The sequence below is a fragment of the Cyprinodon variegatus genome, unplaced genomic scaffold (assembly GCF_000732505.1).
Source record: "Cyprinodon variegatus isolate N-32 unplaced genomic scaffold, C_variegatus-1.0 Scaffold37, whole genome shotgun sequence".
NCBI lineage: Eukaryota > Metazoa > Chordata > Actinopteri > Cyprinodontiformes > Cyprinodontidae > Cyprinodon > Cyprinodon variegatus.
The window spans coordinates 97,271-119,447 of NW_015150490.1; the positions used below are offsets into that span (position 1 = coordinate 97,271).

The window sequence follows — 22,177 nt, forward strand, 5'->3', positions numbered from 1 at the left end:
ACTATGACTAAATGTCTGTTCTGTCTTTCTCAGGCACTCAGAGCTATAAGCTTAATCATGTGTTTCAGTGCATATCGCCTGTCGTGCATCCTACAGGACACATTTATACACTTCTTATCTCAGGTGAAATGTGTCTGTTTTCTGTGGAGTGCAGCAGCTTGTGCGCTGCATTCCTTCATGTAATGGGCTTCTTGTTCAGAGGCTGAGTCCTGGTGCAGTGGGCTGTTGGTTGACTGGAGCAGCGGACATAAAGAGATCCTGTGTTCAGGTCAGGCCCCGGATAGAGGAGGGTCCGCCTCTTTCTGAAGAGGATACTCTACACTAAGCTACAAGAGGCACACCTTCATGCAGGATAGAACTATTTACTCTTGACTAGTTAATTTACCAGCCCAATCATGTCCTAAATTAGGCTCTTTACAAGCATGTCAAATCAGGTTTAGCTTCATTCCACTATCTTCGTTTTATATCTGGGTCTCCTCATTACTTGTACACCGCAGGTGTTTCAAGTTGAACCACTACTATGACTCCAGATTCTTATACAGATATGAAGACATCGCTTTTCTTATTCTTTCATGAAAAGTCTGTCATTATCTCTAAAGTTTTAGTCTATGGCTGTTACTTAAGACAACTTTCAGACAATAAATGAGTAGCAGCTTAGCAGTGAAATTAACATTTCAATTTCATAAAGTGCTGCAGTAATCAAAAGTAAACAGTGCGAGAGAAAAAACATGGTGCAAAATGCAATGATATGGAAGTTCACAGCATTTAAAGATGAATATTTATGGTGCAAATATGAAGTATTTTGGTTTGGTGTTCTCAGTGTGATGCAGAGTCTAACTTGATTTAGAGTTGTTTTTCTTTTCTTTAAACAGTTCAGCAGTCTGATGGCAGTGGGGGAAAAACTGTTACAGCTCTCAGGAATAGCTTATATACACTCAACATAAGTCTGATTTAGTTTAGGTTCAGATTTGGATTATTTATTTTAACCATTTCTCTTTTGCTTTGAAATAATTGCACTAAAGTACAAATTCAGTTAATTCAAAAGCAAAAATTGGGATTGGTTACAGTTTATATATGTTGAACTACACATACACATTCAAATATGTGTATGTACACCCCATTTATTTTGCATTCATTTGCATGGCCCAACCCTGACCCTTCCCCTACTCTTCTTTACCATATTTAATCCAAAAGTCAACCTAAAGTCAATTCATACTTTACTCCTAAACCTAACCCTGAAATTAGTGAGAGAACTTTTCCTCATGGGAACCAGTCAAGTACCCGTTGGACCCCACAATATAACATATTCTTGGGAATTTGGCCTTACATTTTCCTTGCAAGTTGATGTAAATATGTCATCTCTGCCATTTCCATCTACAAGCATCTGACATGATACCGGCTCAATATTGTATCCAATCTTCCTTTAAAATGTTTGGTTTGGTTACAATGACCTGGAATTGATGCATATTAGTTTTTTTCAATTCTCTGACAGGGTTTTCGTGGGTCATTAAAAATCATTAAAAGTCATTAAATTATTGTTTTTTTAAATTAAGGCATAATTTGCATTAAAATTCATTAAATGTGATTATCGTGGCATTTAAAATGCTTTCTTTATATAATCAATAAATATATATATTTAAAATGCATAAAAATTGTTGATGGCATACAAATTCTTTCTAAGAGCATTAAATGAGCATTAAAAAGCATTAAATTAGAGTTATTCATTCCTGTACACACCCTGTCTGAAAATGATTGTGATTCCGCAAACCTAACGTCTGCTTACTTTATTTATTCTAAACCAGTTTTGTTATCCCTTTGTGATCGCTGTCTCATAGAATGCCTACATATGTCCACAGTTTAACCCGTTGAATCAAAATGTTTATTATCTCTACCTTGTGCAAATCACCAGTAACCCCTGGCATTTACATAGCCCTGCAGCATGATGCAACCACTACTGTACTTGATAGTTGGAGCAGTCCTTGAATACTAAGCTGCTCTCAATTATTGTTTGTGATTTATTAATGCCTTAGTTTGCGTTTTCAATTTTTTTGCGAAAAAGGTTATTTTACTAAACTCATAAAAAGCTGCATTTGAAAGATTTTCTGACCATAATGCTAGTGCTTACAGTAGTAGTGATATTCCACAGAAACAAAATGCTTTTTGGATTTTTTTTTTAATTTAATTTTATGATGTAACTTTTATGTTTGGGTTATTATGTTATTTTAAAATGTCAAACTTTTCTTTATCCTTTAGAGTTTGGCCTGCACTTGTGCTGCTGTGTTTTCCCTCCATGGTAACTGCAGAGGATGTGTCGTTGCTGGAAGGCTGGCACGATGTCTGGTTCTTCCGTTTCCTCGTCAACATGCTCGGATATGCCACGATCATTGTCCCAGGATATTTCCTCATTAGCTACTTCAAACGCTCTAATTACCTGGACAGAGGTTTGAGATGTTTCATTGTCCTATATTAGAACATTCTTTGCCTAATTTTTTCCTTGAAACCTCTGACAAACAGCTTTACATCATGCCAGGTTTTTGTATCAGTGTTGGCTAGATGATTAGAACAGATCAATATGTGGATGCACCATGCATTTATCTTTAGTAGAATTGATTACTGCAACAGTGTCTTCATTGGTTTTGCCTAAAAAGTTGGTCAGAAAGCTGCAGCTGATCCAGAAAACTGCTGCCCGTGTTCTCACTAGAACTAAGAAATTAGAGCACATCAGCCCGGTTCCGAAGTTCTTCCACTGGCTCTCTGTAGCTCAGAGAGTAGACTTTAAAACTCTTCTGTTAGTCTATAAATCACTGAATGAATCAGCACCTCGATACATAACAGATTTGTCGTCAGTGTATCAACCTCCCACACCTCTCAGATCTTCTAGTTCCAGCCTACTCTGTTCACCCAGATCTAGAACCAAACATGGAGAAGCAGCATTTAGTCCATATCCTCCACTGATCTGGAACAGACTCCTAGAAGACTAAACGTGCTGAAAGCCTGAGTTCTTCCATTTGTTTAGAACTGCCTTTGACTGTTGAAGTTAAACTGTTTTTGTTTGTTTCACTACCTGCTTTTATCTTCATCTGCTTTTATTCTGCTTTTAACTTTCAGGCAGCGGGCTTTGTTTTCCTGTCATAAAGAGCTGCGTGTTTGGCGGCGAGGACAAGAGCGGGCTGTTGGACGATGTATCCGTCTCAAGCAGGAACGAGCCTGATTCAGGCTCATCACTCAAACAGGCTTTAAAGTTGATCTTTTGTGCAGCAGGACTTCAGGTAGGGGATCCTCCCAGAACTAACAGCTACTGTAAACATAGAGCTAACTACAACATTCTGTTTTTTTTACACAATGTAGAGGGATCCTATTTGCCCAAACTTCAATCTTATGATTATTTATTCATGCAGTGGTGATCAAGTACACTAGGGTTATTTTTCTCTGTCTGGCTAATATAATAGAATAGAAATGTCCTAAATTGTCCCACTCTGTGTAAATTCAGGTGTGTCAGCAGCAAAACAAAAGCAGACAGGTTGTATGAAGAATAGACGATTATGAAGAAAAATAAAACAAAATACAATGAAGCCAAACAGGTCCTTGTGTATCATAGGGATGTTTATAGGAATTTCAGCCCAGTTAAGGTCTCTTCACTTACTGCAAACGCCTTAATTGTGCTCTATCCAGCTATCTGTTGTAGATTTGCTGCTGTGTGAGGAATCATTGTCCAGTTAATGTTATGATTGGGGCCTAACTCTAGCCACCTGCCTGATTTTCTCCATATATATAATGCATGATGTCCAAGTCCTGCAACTGCAACATAAGCCCAAATCATCATTCCTCCTCCACCAAGCCTGGCAGTTGCTATTAGGGTTTTGATATGCTGTGTTATGGTGCATGTATTGAGATCAACCATTTCCATTTTTTCATCTGCCCAAAGGGCATTGTTCCAGGGCACTTGTGATTTTGTTCAGTTGCGGCTTTCAAGACCAAATTTTCATCGCTTGTTTTTCCTTTAGCGTCTGTTTAGATCACCTGTAATTTTTGCGGGATTTTCTAATTCTACTGTTATCAATTAACCCATAACAAGCTGTAGATTATGTAGGTGTCTTGCAGAAACAAGCAGACATAAAAGTAGTATGTAAAGGTGTAAAATGATTAATAGAAAGGGTTTAGTTGTCTTTTTAATAAATGGCAATCCTGGTTCTTTGTTTACGTACTTTGAGCAAATAAAACACTCACTGAACTGGAATTTGGAAAAAAAGATCCATGCCAAGTAGGAAAAAGAGTAGATTGTGAATCCTGCTATCTAAAAGTAGACCTGATGAGTTTAAACCAGCATTTCTTCTTTTCAGGCATCGTATCTGACGTGGGGAGTCCTCCAGGAGAGAGTGATGACCCGCTCCTATGGAGCCACAACTCAAGACCAGGAGGGAGAGAGGTTCAAGGATTCCCAGTTTTTGGTCTTCATGAATCGCATCCTTGCACTGACCGTATCTGGACTCTGGTGCATCCTGTTCAAGCAGCCTCGTCATGGTGCACCCATGTACAAATACTCTTTTGCTTCACTCTCCAACATCCTCAGCAGCTGGTGCCAGTACGAGGCCCTAAAATTCATCAGCTTCCCAACTCAAGTCCTGGCCAAGGCCTCCAAAGTTATTCCCGTCATGCTCATGGGAAAGATCGTGTCTCGTAAAAGCTACGAGTACTGGGAATACTTCACTGCCGTGCTAATCTCTCTCGGCGTCAGCATGTTTCTACTGTCGAGCACAACCAGCAAGCACCCATCCACTGTCACTACATTCAGCGGCATCATCATCCTCGTCGGCTACATCGTCTTCGACAGCTTCACGTCCAACTGGCAGGACAATCTTTTTAAGTACAAGATGTCGTCTGTGCAGATGATGTTTGGGGTCAACCTGTTCTCCTGCCTCTTCACCGTTGGTTCGCTGCTCGAGCAAGGCGCCTTCTTCGAGTCGCTGGCCTTTATGACGCGGCACTCGGAGTTTGCCTTCCATGCTGTGCTGCTGTCCGTGTGCTCGGCCTGCGGTCAGCTCTTCATCTTCTACACCATCAACCAGTTCGGAGCTGCCGTCTTCACAATCATCATGACACTGCGCCAGGCCTTCGCGATTCTCCTCTCCTGTTTCCTCTACGGCCATGCCATCACAGTCATCGGGGGCTTTGGTGTTGCCGTGGTTTTCCTTGCGCTCTTCCTACGGGTGTACGCCCGCAGCCGCATGAAGTCCAGCCGGCCGTCCGTGCTGCCCCAGAAGGTGTAGCTCTCCTATGACCACGTTTTCAGTGGTGCTACTTGTCTTTCTGTGGGCAGCATGTTTTCCCAACATCTTTTATGTTTTTTTTTTTATAACTTCGGTACAAAACAAAGGGATGCTGAAGCCCTTACTGTCACAGATGCCCCCAAGGGGTCAATATAACATCAATGGTAAGAGGCTTTGAGTGCCTTTGCGATTGTTTTAAGTTTTAAACTACAAACTGCCTCTTCAGTTCTGTCGCTCTTTAACTGTTTGTTTATAATTTTAACCACCACATGTGGCTTTTGCAGCCAATTTAAGGTAACAGAATGGCTCAGCATTAACACTTTCTAATGTCCAAAAAGCAAAGTTGGTCTGCTCCTTAAAGAGTTATGGAATCGTTTCATTAAAGTTTTATTCTGGGGATAAACTTTTGTGTCTTAATATGGTATTTTATATATTTTAAAGCTGGGATCACAGTTTTGTAAACACAACATGCATTTAAGTTTACTTGTCAAATGGTTCAGATGCTTCAGTCACTATGTTTTGGGGGAATAACTTGTGCAATGTAAAAAGAGTTAAAGAAAAAAAACTGTATAGATTTTTTAATCTGACATCCCAGAACTGAATCTAATTTAATTTTCAGCTTTTTTTTATATACATACACATTTCCTGTATGGTTTAAAAAAAAAAAAGTTCAATAAGAAACAAACATGTAAATATGTACCCTGTTTTATTTTATTTGCAATGAGCTTATCGGTTTTCTCTTCCTTTTTGTAAAGGACTGACTTTCTTGTGAATGTTTGGATGAACACTGTCACAAAGATGTGATCTTACTGTGAGCTCCAGTTTGCAGGTCTGAATGCACACAAGGGAGATGCAATGTTAACGGTACCTTGTTTATATCATTCTACTACTTTTTCTCTGGTAAATGGATTAATAATAAAACCTGTTAAAGTAACGTTAAGTGGTGAAGGGTTTTGTTTGCTCTGCAGGCTTTACGGATTGAAGAATCCCTCTTGGTACGTTGCTTTGCAAAAGGATTCTTTTTCACTTTATGTCACTTTATATTTAAGAACTTTGATGTTTTATTGTAGCTTTTAGACTGAAGGCAAGTTTTCAAAAGGGCCTAACTGCTAAAACAAATGTATATATTTTCAATTAACACTATATGCACCAAGCGTTTGTCCTGATAGTTTACTTTTTTCCTTTTGAACTTTAGTAGCCTTTTTGCACAGGACGTGATCAGCAGACTGGATGCGCTTCTGTGGACGACCTACTGTCAGCTTATATCACCAAACTGGAAACTTAATCATGCTGAATATTGTGTCAGGGTTTCTACAGGGTAGTGTATGAAATTAGTTGAAATTAAGGCCATTGTAAGGTAGTAAAATGTAATAAACAGAATTGACTTGGTAGTACATTTATCATCAATCTTTTGATATATTCTGAATTCTTCATTGATGCTGAATATTTGGTTTGCAAATTAATTCATAAAATATTATAAAATAATACAGCAGGTCCTGTGCTGAAGTTGATACACTCGATTGGTTCTACTGGCTGATATGCTGTCTGGAACCACCTTATTTGTTGAAAGAAGAGTCACTTTTTTTTCTCCTGAACTTAAGGCAGCTCTTTTGTTTCCTGTCTTTCATTATTAGATGATTAATTAATCCAGGTGCGTCTGGCCATTTGGTCAGGCACACCTGGATTTAATGTAATTGTGCAAAGAACCCATTCACACCTCGGTGGCAAACCAGTATTACCGGTAAGGCAGACCAATCTGATGCCAACTTCAGTGCTGACGTTTTATGGTGCCTGAAAACTGCAGCCAAGCATTACTTGTGCCCTTCAAATCCACCAGGAAGCCATTGAAAAAGCATGTTCAAAGGCTCTAATGGAGAAAAAAGCATTGAATGCACGAGGAGGGCTTAGTATTGTTAGTAAAAATATTGTAGATGTAGTAAATACTGATTGCTGTATTAACCCTGTGTATCATACTGTAGAGACCCTGTTTTATTATTACAATCTAATTCAAGAGCATTTTAGGCCAATCAGGTCCTGAGTCTTTCTATTTCTAAGCAAAAGTTGCATAAAACCTGATCTTGGGTCTGGAGCAAAATGTTTCCATTTTCTTCATAAAAACAAATCAAAAGGAAACACTGACATAGATCACGATGACTTAAAAATCATGAATGATCCTGGTCCGTGTTAAAGGCAAATGACAAACATAGCTGAACATGAAGCTGTCTGCCCCCAAATCATTTCAGTGTCTCAATCACTTATCAGGCTAGTTCATCAATCAGAGTCTGGTATGGTCTCCTCCACAGCCCTTTTGGTCTCCATGCTTTGCAATGGCAGTTAGATGCTGAATCCATGTGGTGTTCCTCACGGTTTGTTCACAGTAGAGTCCAGCAATCCGTATTCCAGGATCCTCCGGCACACGACAGAGAGCAATTACTGTTCATTTCAGGATCAGCAATCTCTTTACTCAGTAATTCATCATTTAAAAAACTTAAGTGTAGTCACAACCAGATATTCTTATCCACAATTACTTTCAATTTAGCTCTAAAGTCTGCATTAAAATCATTAAATTTAAATGATATGTCATCTGAATGTTTATTCAGCAGAACGATTCAGGTTTTAATCAGAAAAACAGTTAAAAGTTATCCGTAACAGAATATATCATTCTGTGCATCCTACGTTTGTTTTAGCTCATTTGTCTGTATTTATGCTAAAATCATTGCAATAAAAAATGGAATGATGTTGTTTAAGGAAGCTGTAAAGAAACATATAAATATTAAGAACACATTTAACCCTGTTTTATACATTTTAACATTTGATTCATGGATAATCTAAAGAACATTTTGAAATTATTTTTATTCTGAGCCCTACAGCTCATTGCAGCAAATTGAGTTTAGTTTTTCTAAAATTATAACTGCAGTTTTTTTGGTTTACTTTTATCCGCTTCCCACTGAAAGAGATAAAACATTTTTGTTAATTTCTAAGAATAAAACGTTTGGAACTGATTCCCCCCTTTAAAATCCCTCGACATACATTTATTTCACAATCTATTTTTATTCAATATTGTTTTATGACATTTTCAGTAATTCAATAAATATTGCAGTCCATGATTACAGCAGTTCTTATTTTTAAAGCAAATATCTCTAGAATATTTATTTATTAACATAGTTGAATTTATTTATTTATTAATAAAGTTTTATAAACAAGGCAAAGGTGTTTTGTACAGGATTCGGTTTGTGGCTTGCTTGACCAAATTAAGAAATCTATTGTGATATAAGTTTTGGCACCATCTTCCTGCCATATTGAAAGGTTAAAGTAGGGTTAGGGTATTAACAATATTTAAAATTGAAGACATCTCCTGTATCAGACTGCTGAAGAGCATAAATTAGATAGCAGCTGAAGGCCAATGGTAACTATAAGGGAGCTTCAGGGATCCACAGCTCAAGTGGGAGAATATCATTATTATTATAGATGTTAACACCAACATTTGGCTTGATTGAAGCAGGTGCAAGAACAAAAAAATCGTCCCATTTGTAAATTTTCATAATCCATGTAGGGAGCACAGTAAACATGTGGAAGAAGCTGCTCTGGTCACATAGATTAGAATTCAACTTTTTTTTCTTGCACCCTGAACAGACCATTTCTGCAGTAAAACATGGCAGTGGCAGTATCATGCTGCAGGGCTTCTTTAGACCAGACACAGAAGTTGATCATAGTTTATGAGGAAGATAAAACTCAAAAATGATTTGCAGAACACATGGAAATGCTAGAGTACCACTTATTAGTTAGCTGCTAAAGTCTTAAGATGAAGGCAGAGGTTCACCTTCCAGCAGGATAATAACCTTAAATGTAGAGTCAGGGGTGATATGTAAGGGTATACATTGAATTTAAGAGCTAAAACTAATAGAAATTAAATGGTACAAAATGAAGTTGGTGTTTCCTGATGTTTTGCATCCCATCTAACTGAACCTGACTCGTTGAAGGTTAATATTTTAGTCCTTAGTTGTGTCAGGTTGACATACTAAGGCAACTGTTAGAAATTACAGTTTTAATAAACTTAAAGTTCATTGTACTATACAAAGAATTTAACCCTTAAGAATATCTTAATTTTGTTCTGAGACCCTTCTTATTCAAGGCTTGTCTCTTGCATGTAAAAGAAAACCTCTAGTTTTCAGTTAGATTATATTCCACTTAGAAGGAGTTCAGTGAAATATATTTGCTTTATTAAAAATATTTTTTATCAAGAAGACAGCAAAATGAAATAGAATCTCATGATTTTAAAATATGAATAGGCATTTTATTCACTTTTTCAAATCCAACAAAACAAATAACTGCACAATTCAAAGTTTGTAGATTTATCACTGAGTTAAAACAGCTCTTAAGATGCTGACAAAAATTGAAACCAGTGAATTCAAATAAATTACAGGGATTCTATGAGGGAAATCTAAAAGAAACTTAAACAAAAACTGTTAAACCAACCTGTTTGTAAAAAGGTTAGCAGGAGCTAAAAGCAAATACAAAAAATCAATTTAAAACCATCATTGATAGCTAAAGAAATAACATTAAGGTGTGGATCAATAGAACTTTGGCATGCTGTACATAGACAAAAATGTTACGAAGCTCAAATCTAAATAGGGTTGGGTTTGTTTTTGTACGACAAAAAATACTTTAAACAACGAATACGGCGAAGACCTTAAGAAAAATAAAATTCTGAGTAAAACGCAGCAAACTTTGAAGGAGAAATAAAATGTTTTTTTTTTTTTCAGATATGACAAGAGCCTTTATTCATTACACTTTTTTTTTTCAATGTCTTCAATTTGCCTCTTTGGTAATAATGAAACTTGGCATTAATATGTGTCTGAGCTGATCCAATCTTGTTTCATTCATTTCACACAACATTTAAATCAGTCATTTCCATTCCCGATAAAAAAAAAAAATAAAAAATGTTTCTGACATTTTTAGTGGCTCAGACCAGTCTTGCCACTGCAAAAATTTAAATACAAGCCTTTTTGTCCTTAATAAGTGTGTTTCCACTTGTTTTGGGTAGGTAGGTGAGACAATTTGCAAGTAGAATAAGATGATTTAAGTTTAAAATATGATGATTGCTCAATTATCTTATATCAAGTGCATAATATGTAGTTATCTTATTTAAAGAGCAAAAATCATCTGTTTATCTGCTGAAATTAATGGTAAATAACATGTATTTACAACATCTTTTTTTATTTTTAGTTCAGTTTTTATCACTTAAAGGGAAACTTTCTGAAAATAATTGGTTAGATATAGTTTTCAGCAATTGTTTATGATTCATTTTTAAAAGCTGTAAAAACATTGATAAGAACGGAATTTATTTTCTAATAATATAATATGCATGACTTATGTGACAGAAAAAGCAAAGATTTAACTCCGTGTCCCATCATGATGTAATGAAAAGTTAGTTTACAGAGTTTGAATGGTCAAATCTAATTAATGCAGAACCCCCAAATAGAGCAGCTCCAACTTTATAAGTTTTTTGTTAAGCTTCAATGTAATGTCATTCTTTGAATCTTAACCAGTTTGTTATTCTACTGGCACATGGTGACCCAACACTTTCAATCAATACTTCACGTGTTTGTGCATGATTTCAGCTTGAGGACACTTTAAATTAGTCATTTAATATTTTTCCTCATGGCACACTTTTTTGTACTCATTCCGCTCTTGTTTCGAAATACATCTTTAGTGCTCTTGGCATATTGCTCGGATGCATTAAGCAGTCCGTTCTTATGATTCACCGAACCTCAAACTGAAGACCGGGTTTGACTGTGAAGTGCTAGAAAATGTTTCCCCCTTGTTCATTAATCTCAAGATTCAGCCGGGGATTTCCCCCGTTCCTCTTGTTTCAAAATGTTTAACGTATCACTCCATCATCCTCTCTGCATCTTTTCAATCATTCAAATCAGTTACCAACAGACATGAAAGGTCAGAAAGGAAGAAAAAAAAATACATGCAGACGCGTTGTCCTCTGATTTCATCCCCTGGTGGACCAGTCACTTTGAGCTCCTGCTTTGACAGGAGAGAAAACCAAACCAAGAAATTCTGACTCCTTTTAAATCCGCCGAGTTGTAAACGGAAGGTTAACATTAATTCAGGGATTCCTGAAATAATCTACTACTTTCTAAAACACCTGCTCTGGAGAAGAGGTTAGAAGAAATCAATTTTATAATCTTTTTGCCCCCCAGTGTTTAGGCTTGTTTTTAAAAATAGTTGCATTTATATTCACATCTGAAGTTGAAGATCATGTATTATAGAATGAATGAAAGAAATACAGCACAAGGCGAATATAGAGAATATTGGATTGTGATGTGAGTGATGATGTTATGCAGAAAGAATAATAAAATTTTGTCTTAATGCATAAAGTGATAGTCACATTTCAATATAAAAGTATCCAGTTTGGATGTGGAAAGATTAACATGGAGATTTTGTGCAGTAAGGAGGAAGGGGTAAAAAGAAAGGCTGTTTGAGAGGAGTTGCTCTGAGCCCGAATGGCACGGCATGCTAACCAGGGAATAAAAAGCCCTCCATGCTGAGCCCAGTCAGGCTTTAATTTACTGCGTTGACCAATTAGCTTTTTGGGAACTCAAATGTAATTCAGGGAACTCAATACAAGCAGAGTGCAAGTAAATATTGTATTTTTTCCCTGTTTATTCTTTTCTTCAATCCCTACATATTCTCATGCCTTTTTTGTACTTTTTATTTATTTGTTGTTTCTAATGGGACCGTTTTATTTTAGAAACATAAGCAAATGAAAGAAAAAAACAGACAACAATTAATTAAAGATTATTATACAGGAACCTATGTTTCTATAAATAATCTGTTATACTTTTGATAACTTCAGTAGCGTAATGTAGCTGTCAAAGCATTACTCTGAGAACACTGAGTCAAACCAGTCACTCTAGTGTCTTTTCTTACACTGCTTTCTAATCCTGAAAAGTAACTTGAAGCTAAGAGTCTTTAAAAAAGAAGCTGAGTCGTTAGTCACTTATTGGATTATATTGATAACAGATTAAACATATTGGTGTTAGTTTTGATCAGGTTCTGTCATTTAAATCCCATATCAAATAGGTTTGTAGAATTTCTCTTATCTGGGATATTGTAAAAATTGTATCCTGTCCAGGGGTGATGCTGAGAAACTAGTCCATGTATTTGTTACTTCAAGGCTGGACTATTGTAATTCTTTACTATCAGGAAGTCCACAAACTGTAGTTAACCCTTTAAAGCCCAATCCAAGAATAAAACAAAACAGAAAATTACTTCTTTTTGGTTTGAAGTCCTTATTTGGCCTTTTAACAAAATATGTAAAAAGAAAAAACAGAAATAAATTTTTGATATTCGTAATTTATTACTATGCGATAAGTCAAGATTATTTTTTGTGTAGTCTTCTGCCATCTGTTATCAGGTATGTCTGATTGTGTGCAATAGGATTTTGAGCAAAGTTTTTACCATTAAATTATGCAAAAGGTGTCAGATGCAAAACATTTCAGAAACCGTATGTATCAAATATGATACATTTGGCATTACAGGGTTAAAAGCTTTCAGCTGAGCCAAAATGCTGCAGCCAGAGTTCTGATGAAAATTAAAAAGAGAGATCATATCTCTCCTATCCTGGCTTCTCTTCATTGGCTTCCTGTTAATCCAGAATAGAATTTAAAATCCTCCTTCTCACATATAAACCTTAAATAGCCAAAGCTCCATCTTATATCAGAGATCTAATTGTTACTTATGTTCCTAACAGAGCACTTCGCTCTCAATCTGCAGGTTTACTAGTGGTTCCCAGAATTTCTAAAAGTACAATGGGAGGCAGATCTTTTAGTTATCAAGCTCCTCTCCTGTGGAACCAGCTACCAGTTTTGGTCCGTGAGGCAGACTTTTTGAGCTATCTCTATAGTAATGCTTCTATAGGCTTAGACTTCTGGAGGACATAGGGAACCCATTTCATCATTCTGCTTCATTCTATCTCTATTCTCCCACTCTTCTGTATTTGTTTGTTCAATCTTTAACATTATGTTGTTTCTTCTTTTTCTCATAGTAGCTTCATCTGGTCTGTTCCTGTTTGGCTGTGACTCCATCCTGGAGAGAAATATCAGCTGTGCTGCTGCCATCAGCACCTTTGTTTAAAGACGTTGGAGCTTGGCCTGTTTTTCTGTGTAGTCCTGTTTGTCTGGCTATGACTAACTGTGCGTTCTCTCTTTCATCCTCTGATATGGGAGCTGTGTCTTTCCTGAACAGGGCTACCTGTGGAGCTGGTTATCTTTTGTATCTCAATCAAAAAAAAATACAAAAATAAAAAAAACTGGATTTTGTTTTCCAAGTATTTTTTTGTATCTCTGCTTCTTTCTCTATGTCAGCTTCTGTCTCCTTGAACCCCAGTCGGCCTCGGCAGATGGTTCTGCAGGTTTCTTCTTGTTAAAAGGGAGTTTTTCTTCTCCACTGTCGCTACTAGCATGCTTGGTTTGAGGAATTGCTTTCGAGTCAATGATTCGATGCAATTAATTGGTGTTCCTTAGATAGAAAACTTTGAATCAATCTGCTGTGATCTGGTTGAGATGGATGAGAATAGGTGCTATATAAATAAACTGATATAACTGATATAAATTAAGGCTGTTTGTTTGAAGCAGAAATAAAACTAGAGATGGCCAACAAGTAATTAATAAGTTGCTGACATTCATTCAGCATTTTCCAATGATGAATTTTTTGGACTAGAAATTAAGGAATTTTTTTTTAGCCCAACTGACATATGCATGTTACAAAGTGCTCTGCTACCACGCTGATTTGTCCTGAATTCATTACAATTAAATGTTTCCCATCTTCAGCTAAATTTTGGTATGTACTAAAAAAGAGAATTTGTCAAATTATATTTGCATTTATTTGGGGTAATGTTTTTAACCAACCATTCCTTCCTCAATTTTAAAATTTTCTTTATTTACAGAACAACTTTTATTCAACTGTAACACAAATTGCTTGATCAGACTTTAATGTCTGTGCCATACTTTACTGCTATGAAGCATCTGTGATGTTAATTCCTAAAATAATGTTAAAGCCTAAAATTAGCAGAATTGTTTTCTTTTAGTTACACTGGAGGGTTTTCATGTCTAAATATTTCTTTATATTTTTCATGCTGTCAGATAATCTAATTCCTTTCCTCAGCAGATCTGTGATTGGGAAATTGTTTTTCACTGGACTGTTTGTGGTATTTTCTGGTTTTAGAGGGGCTTGGCTCTAAAGGGCATTTTTGTGCATTTAGAAATCTTTAAGCTGACCTATGAGAAATCAAAAGGTGATTTTGATTTGATTGTTTCATGGTTTAAAAATAAATAGTTCATGGTTCAATAAAGGTAAATAAAAATGTACCTTTAAAATTCTGTTCTTAGAGCGTAGCAAGCAACCCTGTTAATCAGGAGGTGTGTTTAAATATCTGCTGAATGAAAAGAGAACCAAAGTGAAGCGTAAACTTAAGATTAAGATTCACTCTGTATCAATGTTCATATCAAACAGATATGTAAACCAGTTGAACCAGTTTTTATTTCTCTCAATCTACTTCTTGGAGCACAATGGCTTTCTGGTGTGGAATCAAGTAAGTCTTGTTTTTTGTTTTTTTTTAATAAGGGAGCTATTTATGGCTTGAAAACACAATGAGAAAAATATAGGAAGGGCCAGTACTTGTGCTTGGATGGATTGTTCCCAAGCAATAGGAAATATGTGCAGAAGGTATAATGTAAGAAACGATAGAGACAAAACAAAGACATCCAACAGACTCCTGTCACACAAAGAATTAGGACAATAAGGATGTAAAATTTAGTAAAATCTGGTGTGTAGTATACTATCTGTCATATCTTTGAGAACAGGGAACATTTGGGATATTTCAAGACACCAACTTAAGCAAATTTCTATGAATTTCAAGTATTTTTTGCATGTATGCATTCTGGATTAGTTCCTGATTGTGAACTAATCCACAATTTATGTCTGATTGTGACCAGTCGTGTCTCACCAGGGAAAAGACGAACCAGAGAGTTTTGCATCAGTTTTTACATTTAAATAAATGACTAGTATGATTAAAGTAAATTGAACAAAGCAGTCTTTGACCTGCATGATAAAGCTAAAGTAAACGGTGACATTTTTAATACTGATTCAAGATGTATGCACTCCGTTTCTGCAAATTCCAGGTTTTCTAACCTAACCTTACTAGAGATTTACCCCAACTAAATGCTGTGTTATTTTATGTGTGGGGTGAAAGGTCCTGCTCAGGGACCCAGAGATGCAGTCTGTGGGCTGGGGCTTAAACTCAGAACCTCTGGGATCCAAACACAATGCCCTAACCACTCGGCCACCCCTCCCCCAAGCCACTTTATGACCGCATGTGTTGAAAACAAAGTTGATTTTAAGTGAAAAACACAAAAGTTGTTGATGCATCACAGTTAAGATTGTCGCAACCCTAAGTGAGGTTGTCAGAAAGCTAACTGGCAGTGAAAGAGAATTTTATTTTTATTTTACAAAAAAGAACAAATATGATTATACTTTCCTTATTTTTTTCTAATATATGTGGGTCTTCGTTTAGCTATTATTGAGATAAATTAAAGAAGATTTGACCAATGCAATTTTGATCTACCAATTGAAAAGGTGAGACGGTGCTACTTCTAGTAGTACTTTTCCATGCATTCACCCACGTCATTTTACCCATGACATGGGTTTAGCTGTTTTTCAGATTTGAGTGAGCCTTCTATCACATAGAGGATCTTTGCTTGTGGATGGTGGCACACCTGAGAAAAATTCTCAATCAAGATGTGCAGCCTATATATATAAGGAGGCGAAGGATCATCTCTCTGCTGGATTATTACAAAGATGGTATTCTGGCCAAAGATCTAAACCAGGAATATCTTTCTTTTTGAATTTGTCTTCTTATGAATCTCTTTTAATGTGGACTCTGTTGCTGTTCCATACGACCAGTGAACCTCGGTTCGTCTCCGATCTAAATGGAAAAGTTCTTACCTGTGTGCAGTAGTTCTTGTTTTAAGGTTCTTAATGCTTTTGTAATTTAAACTTAAAAATGTACAAGTTCTCTGTGCATTTGGGTCAACAAACTAACATGACAATGACTGGATTCATCAGAGAGAATGGTTTTGTACCAGTCTTTGAGTTTAAAGCTGCCTTTAAAGGGCATTTTCTTAAGAGATTTATGTTCATTAGCGCCCTTTTATCTAGCAAACAGCATTAAGGTAAATATATATATTTACCTTAAAGCTGGATAAATGCTGCAGGCCCTGCTGCTTATGTTCAGGTTTTTCAGCAGTTTCAACATTGTTTATTCCCTCTGAAAACCAAAAAAGCAAGATTGACCAAAAACTGTAAAAATACTGTTTGCTACAGACAAAATAAAGTATAGCCAGATCCAGGATATCTACTGCTGGACCTCAGTTGAAACATGGTTGTCCATTATATAATAACCATGGTTATTTTTTATACATGAGTTGATTGTCCTACCTTTTTAAGATTGCAAAAAGCATGAACAGATATTTGACAAAGTACATTTGGAGTGTCCTGAAGCCTCTTTTATTGATATTGACACACCCACTATTTATGAAACTATTTTTAAGAGGAATTATTTTTACATGCTGCCATGCTTTAAAATTATTTCAACGTCACTGTTATGGATATCTACATGCTAGCGGGTTGGCAAGGGCAAAAAATGTATTTCTACCATCACAAACATAAAAATAATGGATTTGGCTAAACTCTATAAATTTAACCCCGAACTGTGTACTTTAGTTAGGTGAGAATAAGATTAAGTTTCCATGAGGATCTGGATTAAAGTATATAATTTCTGCACAGAACCATAATCTCTGACAGAACACCTTTGCAATGAATTTCCAATTGTATTTACAGCATCAGCATCTAACCTCACACATGTGCTTCTGGAAGAACACTTTCCTAAACCTTGTGGAAAACCTACTGCTCCGAAAGATGGACTAACATGTTAAACCCTGCAGGTTTAAAACTGTAACGCGAAAGCATATTGAAAAAAAAACAACTTTAGTAATATAAAGCATGGGGAGTTGAATAGATTTTTGTATAGAAAGAATAGAACAACTTAACCAGAAATTCCTGCAGTTCCCTCAATGTTCCTTACATGTTATCTTCTTAAGAACTTGGATTTATTGTCACTGTTTTTCCAGTTTATCTGAATGCTTCCATTCTGTAACACTGTGGATTTATTTGGCACAAGTAGATCAAGTAATTTGTTTGAAAACCTTTACTGAAAACCTTTGGTGTATGGAAATATTTCAAATAAGAACATGTGTAGGAATTAGGTCTATGTGTTGCACTGTATCCCTATAAAAAAAAAAAAAGGTCCTGGGTTTAAAGCCTTTTTCATAGAGGTTGAATGTTCTCCCTGTGCATGTGTTGGTCCTCTCTGGGTACACCAGCTTTTCCAACAATCCCCACAAAGAATGGAAATAAGGTTAATTTGTATCTCTAAATTGTCTTTAGATGTAAGCTTGTACACATGGTTATCATTCGCCCTGTCCAGGGTGCACCGCCTAAAGACTGCTGGAGATAGACTCCAGCCTGCTGTGATCATGATGGACAAGCAAGTATAGTAGATGGATGTATTTATGGTCATGAAAATAACTTTGAAGTAAAGCAAAAATGTAATTAACAAGTGTATTAATTCAAAACTGTGCAAAAGATTATTACATCTGTTTGGTATTTGAATGGTCAGATTTCATTAGTTTGAATTAAATACATACTATGTTAAAGATGGTAAAAGTTTTCCTACTATTCAAATGTTAATATTTTACAAATACCTGGCATTTAAACAGGGGGTGTATAGACTTTTTAAATCCACTGTAAGGTTGTGGCGCCCTGCTGAGATACCTCAAGGCTACCTTAACTATAACGGCGCTACTTTCCATTTTTAATCACACAATTATTTTCTCACTTCCACTTGTGTGAATTTTCTTCCAGCATAAAAAGTGGAAGTGTTTTCAATCTCAAAAAAAATCTGTTCAACTGCTTCTTTTCATTGTCTGCAGCAGCAGTTGGACCACAGTGTTTCTACCCACACATGGCTGTGGAGTAAGAGTGGAGCACAAATACAGTGTGACAGACCACATGTGATTGGCCCCCCCACCATCTCAACTCATCATAAAGGTTACTGTGGGTGTTTGTATTTTATACCACATGATAAAAGACTTGAATTTTCTTATGTTGGCCCTTTTTTATCATCTCATCTAGCTTTCTTTCCTCTTGGCGTGGGCGTTAATCCTGTTCCTGTCAAGTGTTTACCCGGTTCAGTCAACACACCACGCCTGACATAGCAGAAATGTTTCAGATCATGAGTAGTAGTAATGCGTTTACTCTCACACCCAGCCTTTTAAATGTCATTGAAACCTAATAGCTTGCTGCTACGCCAGATATAATGTCAAATTATCTTCTTGAGTCTCAGTGGTCACCTGCTATCTCTGTGGCAGACACACAAAGAGCTACCGTATATAATAACTGAGGGAAGCATGACACATTAAAGGACAGAGATATTTCATAAAATGTGCCTGGAATTAATCATAAAGATTGTAAGACTATGCAACAGGAGGCATTCAGTCTGAAGGTTATTACTTTTTAAGGTGGTTTAACTGTATTACCAGACACGCTGCAAAGGTCACAAAATGCATTCACACACCTAAGCCCACTGACATGCAGGACCCCCCCCAACATATCTTACTTTGCATATGTGGTTGAGAACAGATGCACACAAGAGACAAACATTTCCACAGGAAGTCTTTTGTTTTGAAAGGGAAAGAAATCCAGCCCCAATAGTTCACCTTTGGACTCAATAAAATGGAAATATGTGCTGACTGGGGATGACTCTCACCAGGAAGTTTCCAGGAGCACTCAACTTAACCAGAACTTTTTTTTAATGTATTTTTTAATTCCTCTTTAATGTCCTGTAACCTAGAACAGTCAACCTGAAGCTTAGATCTTTATAATCTAACAAAAATGTATGGAATATGATGGTACGCTTGTTTTGTTTTTGTTTTTTGGTTTTTAAGTCTGAGATGTTCTCCATTAATCTGGGAGCATAAAATTGAGGTTTTGATCAGGAAACAGCAATAAATTATAAAAACGTTGAAACTTCATACAGACAGATTGATTCAGAGATTCATTCAGCTTCTTCTTCTGATTTTAAAAGGTTCAAAGCAGAGGTTTAAATGTGTCACCATGCTTGTATATGTCACCTAGTAAGTCACTTGGATTTTAAAAGTAGGTTACTTTCAAGCTCATTTCCTGTAAAAGAAAATATTCAGGTAATGATACACAGAGGTTTTCCTTGAACTCTTAGATGTAGCCACCTTTAAATAACTTCCTTTAATGTTATGTGCTACAGGCAATGTTGGGAAAGCATCATAGAATGAAATGCAAAGGTCCCTAAATTTCAGCTGACCAGGAAGCTTTTGGGAATTTCTCTAGAAATACTGCTGGTACATTTGGGGGCATTCCTTAAGATTTACCTAAATAATATTAGATATCTTTGAAGAATCTCTAAGGGATGTACTATTTGATTGTTATTAAACTGGTAATATGACTCTTTGCCAAGGGTAATAAGAGTATGAGCTGTGGGGAAGCCCAGGAGGGCAAAAGAAAGGAAAAGCAATTTCCATCAGGCCCTAATCTAGTGTTCTTTTGCTTATTTGCAATCTGGTAATAAGCATCTGTCTAAACAATCAATAACTAACCATTCAGAGAAAGGATATACCATGTATCACATTTCATATTCCTAAAAGGGCTCAAGTTCAGATTGGCTGCAGTTTATATTAAGTTTCTAAGTCTTTATAGGGCAAGTTACATATTTTGATCAAGCACCCCATCCCTCATATTCAGCCATTCAGCAAAGTTACTGCTTCGTGGCTGTACATGTTATTTTGGCATTTGACCAATTAGATGAGCCTTTGAATTATATATTATCTACTGTATATGAAGTTGGAAAAAAGTTAAAAAGTAAAGTTAAACAGTTAATATGCTAAGTGAAAAAGTAAAAATGTAAGTATCTTTATCAGCATTAATACTCTGAGGTTATGTTGTAACAAAAAAATAAAGTTTATTTCTCTCTGTGAGCAATTATAATGAATTCTTTAAAGAAGCACTTTTATTTTTGTTCATAGATTACGGCAAGTGGTTGTTTCCTGTTATTACATTGACCTTAAATAATATACATACTTTTAGAGTGTTACAATAGTAATAAGGTCTATCCTGTCCTGACCGGACTTTGACTGGGCTATTTTTATTTCTTTTGTGTTTTAATTTAAACTCTTGTATTGTAGGTCTGGTTTTACAATTAGGGCTGTCCATCCTCTGCCCAGTCCTTTGCAGCTTCTGATAGGTTTTCTTCCAGGACTGAATGGTATTGAGCTCCTTCCGCTCCCTATAAACTCTGACTACCTCTGCTGAAGTAAAGCGTCCCCCAGCATGATGCTACCACCACCAGTTTTAGAATAAGGATAGGTAACATGCAGTGACTGCTTCCACAGTGTTTTGTATTTTTCAAACAAAAATTTAAATTGTAGTTAATTAAATCAAAGCAATCCCTTCTACATGTTAGCTGCATGCCCTATATAACCTGCCCCAAACTACAAAGAGAACCTACTGTGAGTTTATTTTTGAAAAAAAAATAAATAAAACTACTATGCGTCAGACACTAATATATATATATATTTTTTTATCCCTGACCAGTCAGCTATGTTTCTTTTTTATCATTTGGCATCATCTAACAAACATTTGATGGCTTGATAGAGGGGTTAATTATGCAGAGGTTAAATCAAACGCATGAAGGCTGAAATATTGTTATTCCTCAGGGGAATTGGGTTGGCAGTGAAACAATGTCCTGATTTGACTATATAACCTCACAGTCAATGTGTTCTAAAGTGATGCAATGCAAATAATCATCAGAGACTCGCTATTATTGGTTTGCATTGCATATCAAAAATGACCCATGTATTTGGGAGAGAGTAAATTGCAAATCTGTACGCAAAGCAGGGCTATAATGTCCAGCTGTTCTAGTTAAACAGTTCAACTAAAACATATTTTCTTTAGTCCAACTGTTTTTAATATTCTTTTTTGTTTCTGCATTTTTTATTTTATTTTATTTTTTCCTACTTGCTTTGATTCTGTTTTATTATCCTGTATTTTAATCATTTAAAGCACTTTGCATTGTCTTTGTACTGAATTGTGCTATACAAATAAATGTGCCTTGCCTTGCCTAGCTGTCTGAGGTTCTCTATTTGCACCGGAGCCTTGAGAGCACCTGTATTTTCACACTTGTAATTTCACATTTACATTTAAAAGACACGAAAGCTGATTTATTTAAGGATATTAGAAGTTTTTCCATCACTGATTAGACTCATCATTATTAACTTTATTGCTTCATACGAAACAGAATCACAATAATAGCTACGGTATGCATCAGATTGTAACTTCCTTTAAAAAAAAAATCAATAAATCTAATCTGTTCTTAATAAAGTTGATACAAGAACCATTAGTGGTACAAGAACCACAAAAAAGAACAATGGCTAAAAGCAAAATTAGCAAGAACCTTGAAAAAAAGACTTTCAATTCAGCTTATCTTTATGATTATGTTTATATATTCAGCAGATACTTTTATCCAAAGCGACTTACGAACTAGACACAGTGTTACAGTTATCAATTATCCAAATAATCAGTAAGTTTTGGAGACGGATTCCTACAAACTATTGAAGGAAACATTTTAGCCTTTCCAGGATCAGTGTTTTTAGGATCCTCATTCCTTTATGTTCATTTTAAAAATTAGTGACATGTGTTTTTATAATCGGCAGGCTGTAACAAATACAAGGGAATAATGGCCTCTGTCATGG

The 22,177-nt window shown here is 36.0% G+C and overlaps 1 protein-coding gene across 1 annotated transcript in view; it reads left to right on the forward strand.

The window, feature by feature from the left end:
- Positions 1-6,227, forward strand: part of slc35b2 (solute carrier family 35 (adenosine 3'-phospho 5'-phosphosulfate transporter), member B2) — a 7,600-nt gene extending 1,373 nt beyond the window's left edge. The window contains exons 2-4 of the mRNA XM_015369392.1: positions 2,254-2,441; positions 3,109-3,269; positions 4,341-6,227. Of these exons, the coding sequence (XP_015224878.1) occupies positions 2,254-2,441; positions 3,109-3,269; positions 4,341-5,267 (1,276 nt within the window). The 3' untranslated portion in view covers positions 5,268-6,227. The remainder of the gene's footprint in view (positions 1-2,253; positions 2,442-3,108; positions 3,270-4,340) is intronic.
- The last annotated feature ends 15,950 nt before the right edge of the window (positions 6,228-22,177 follow it).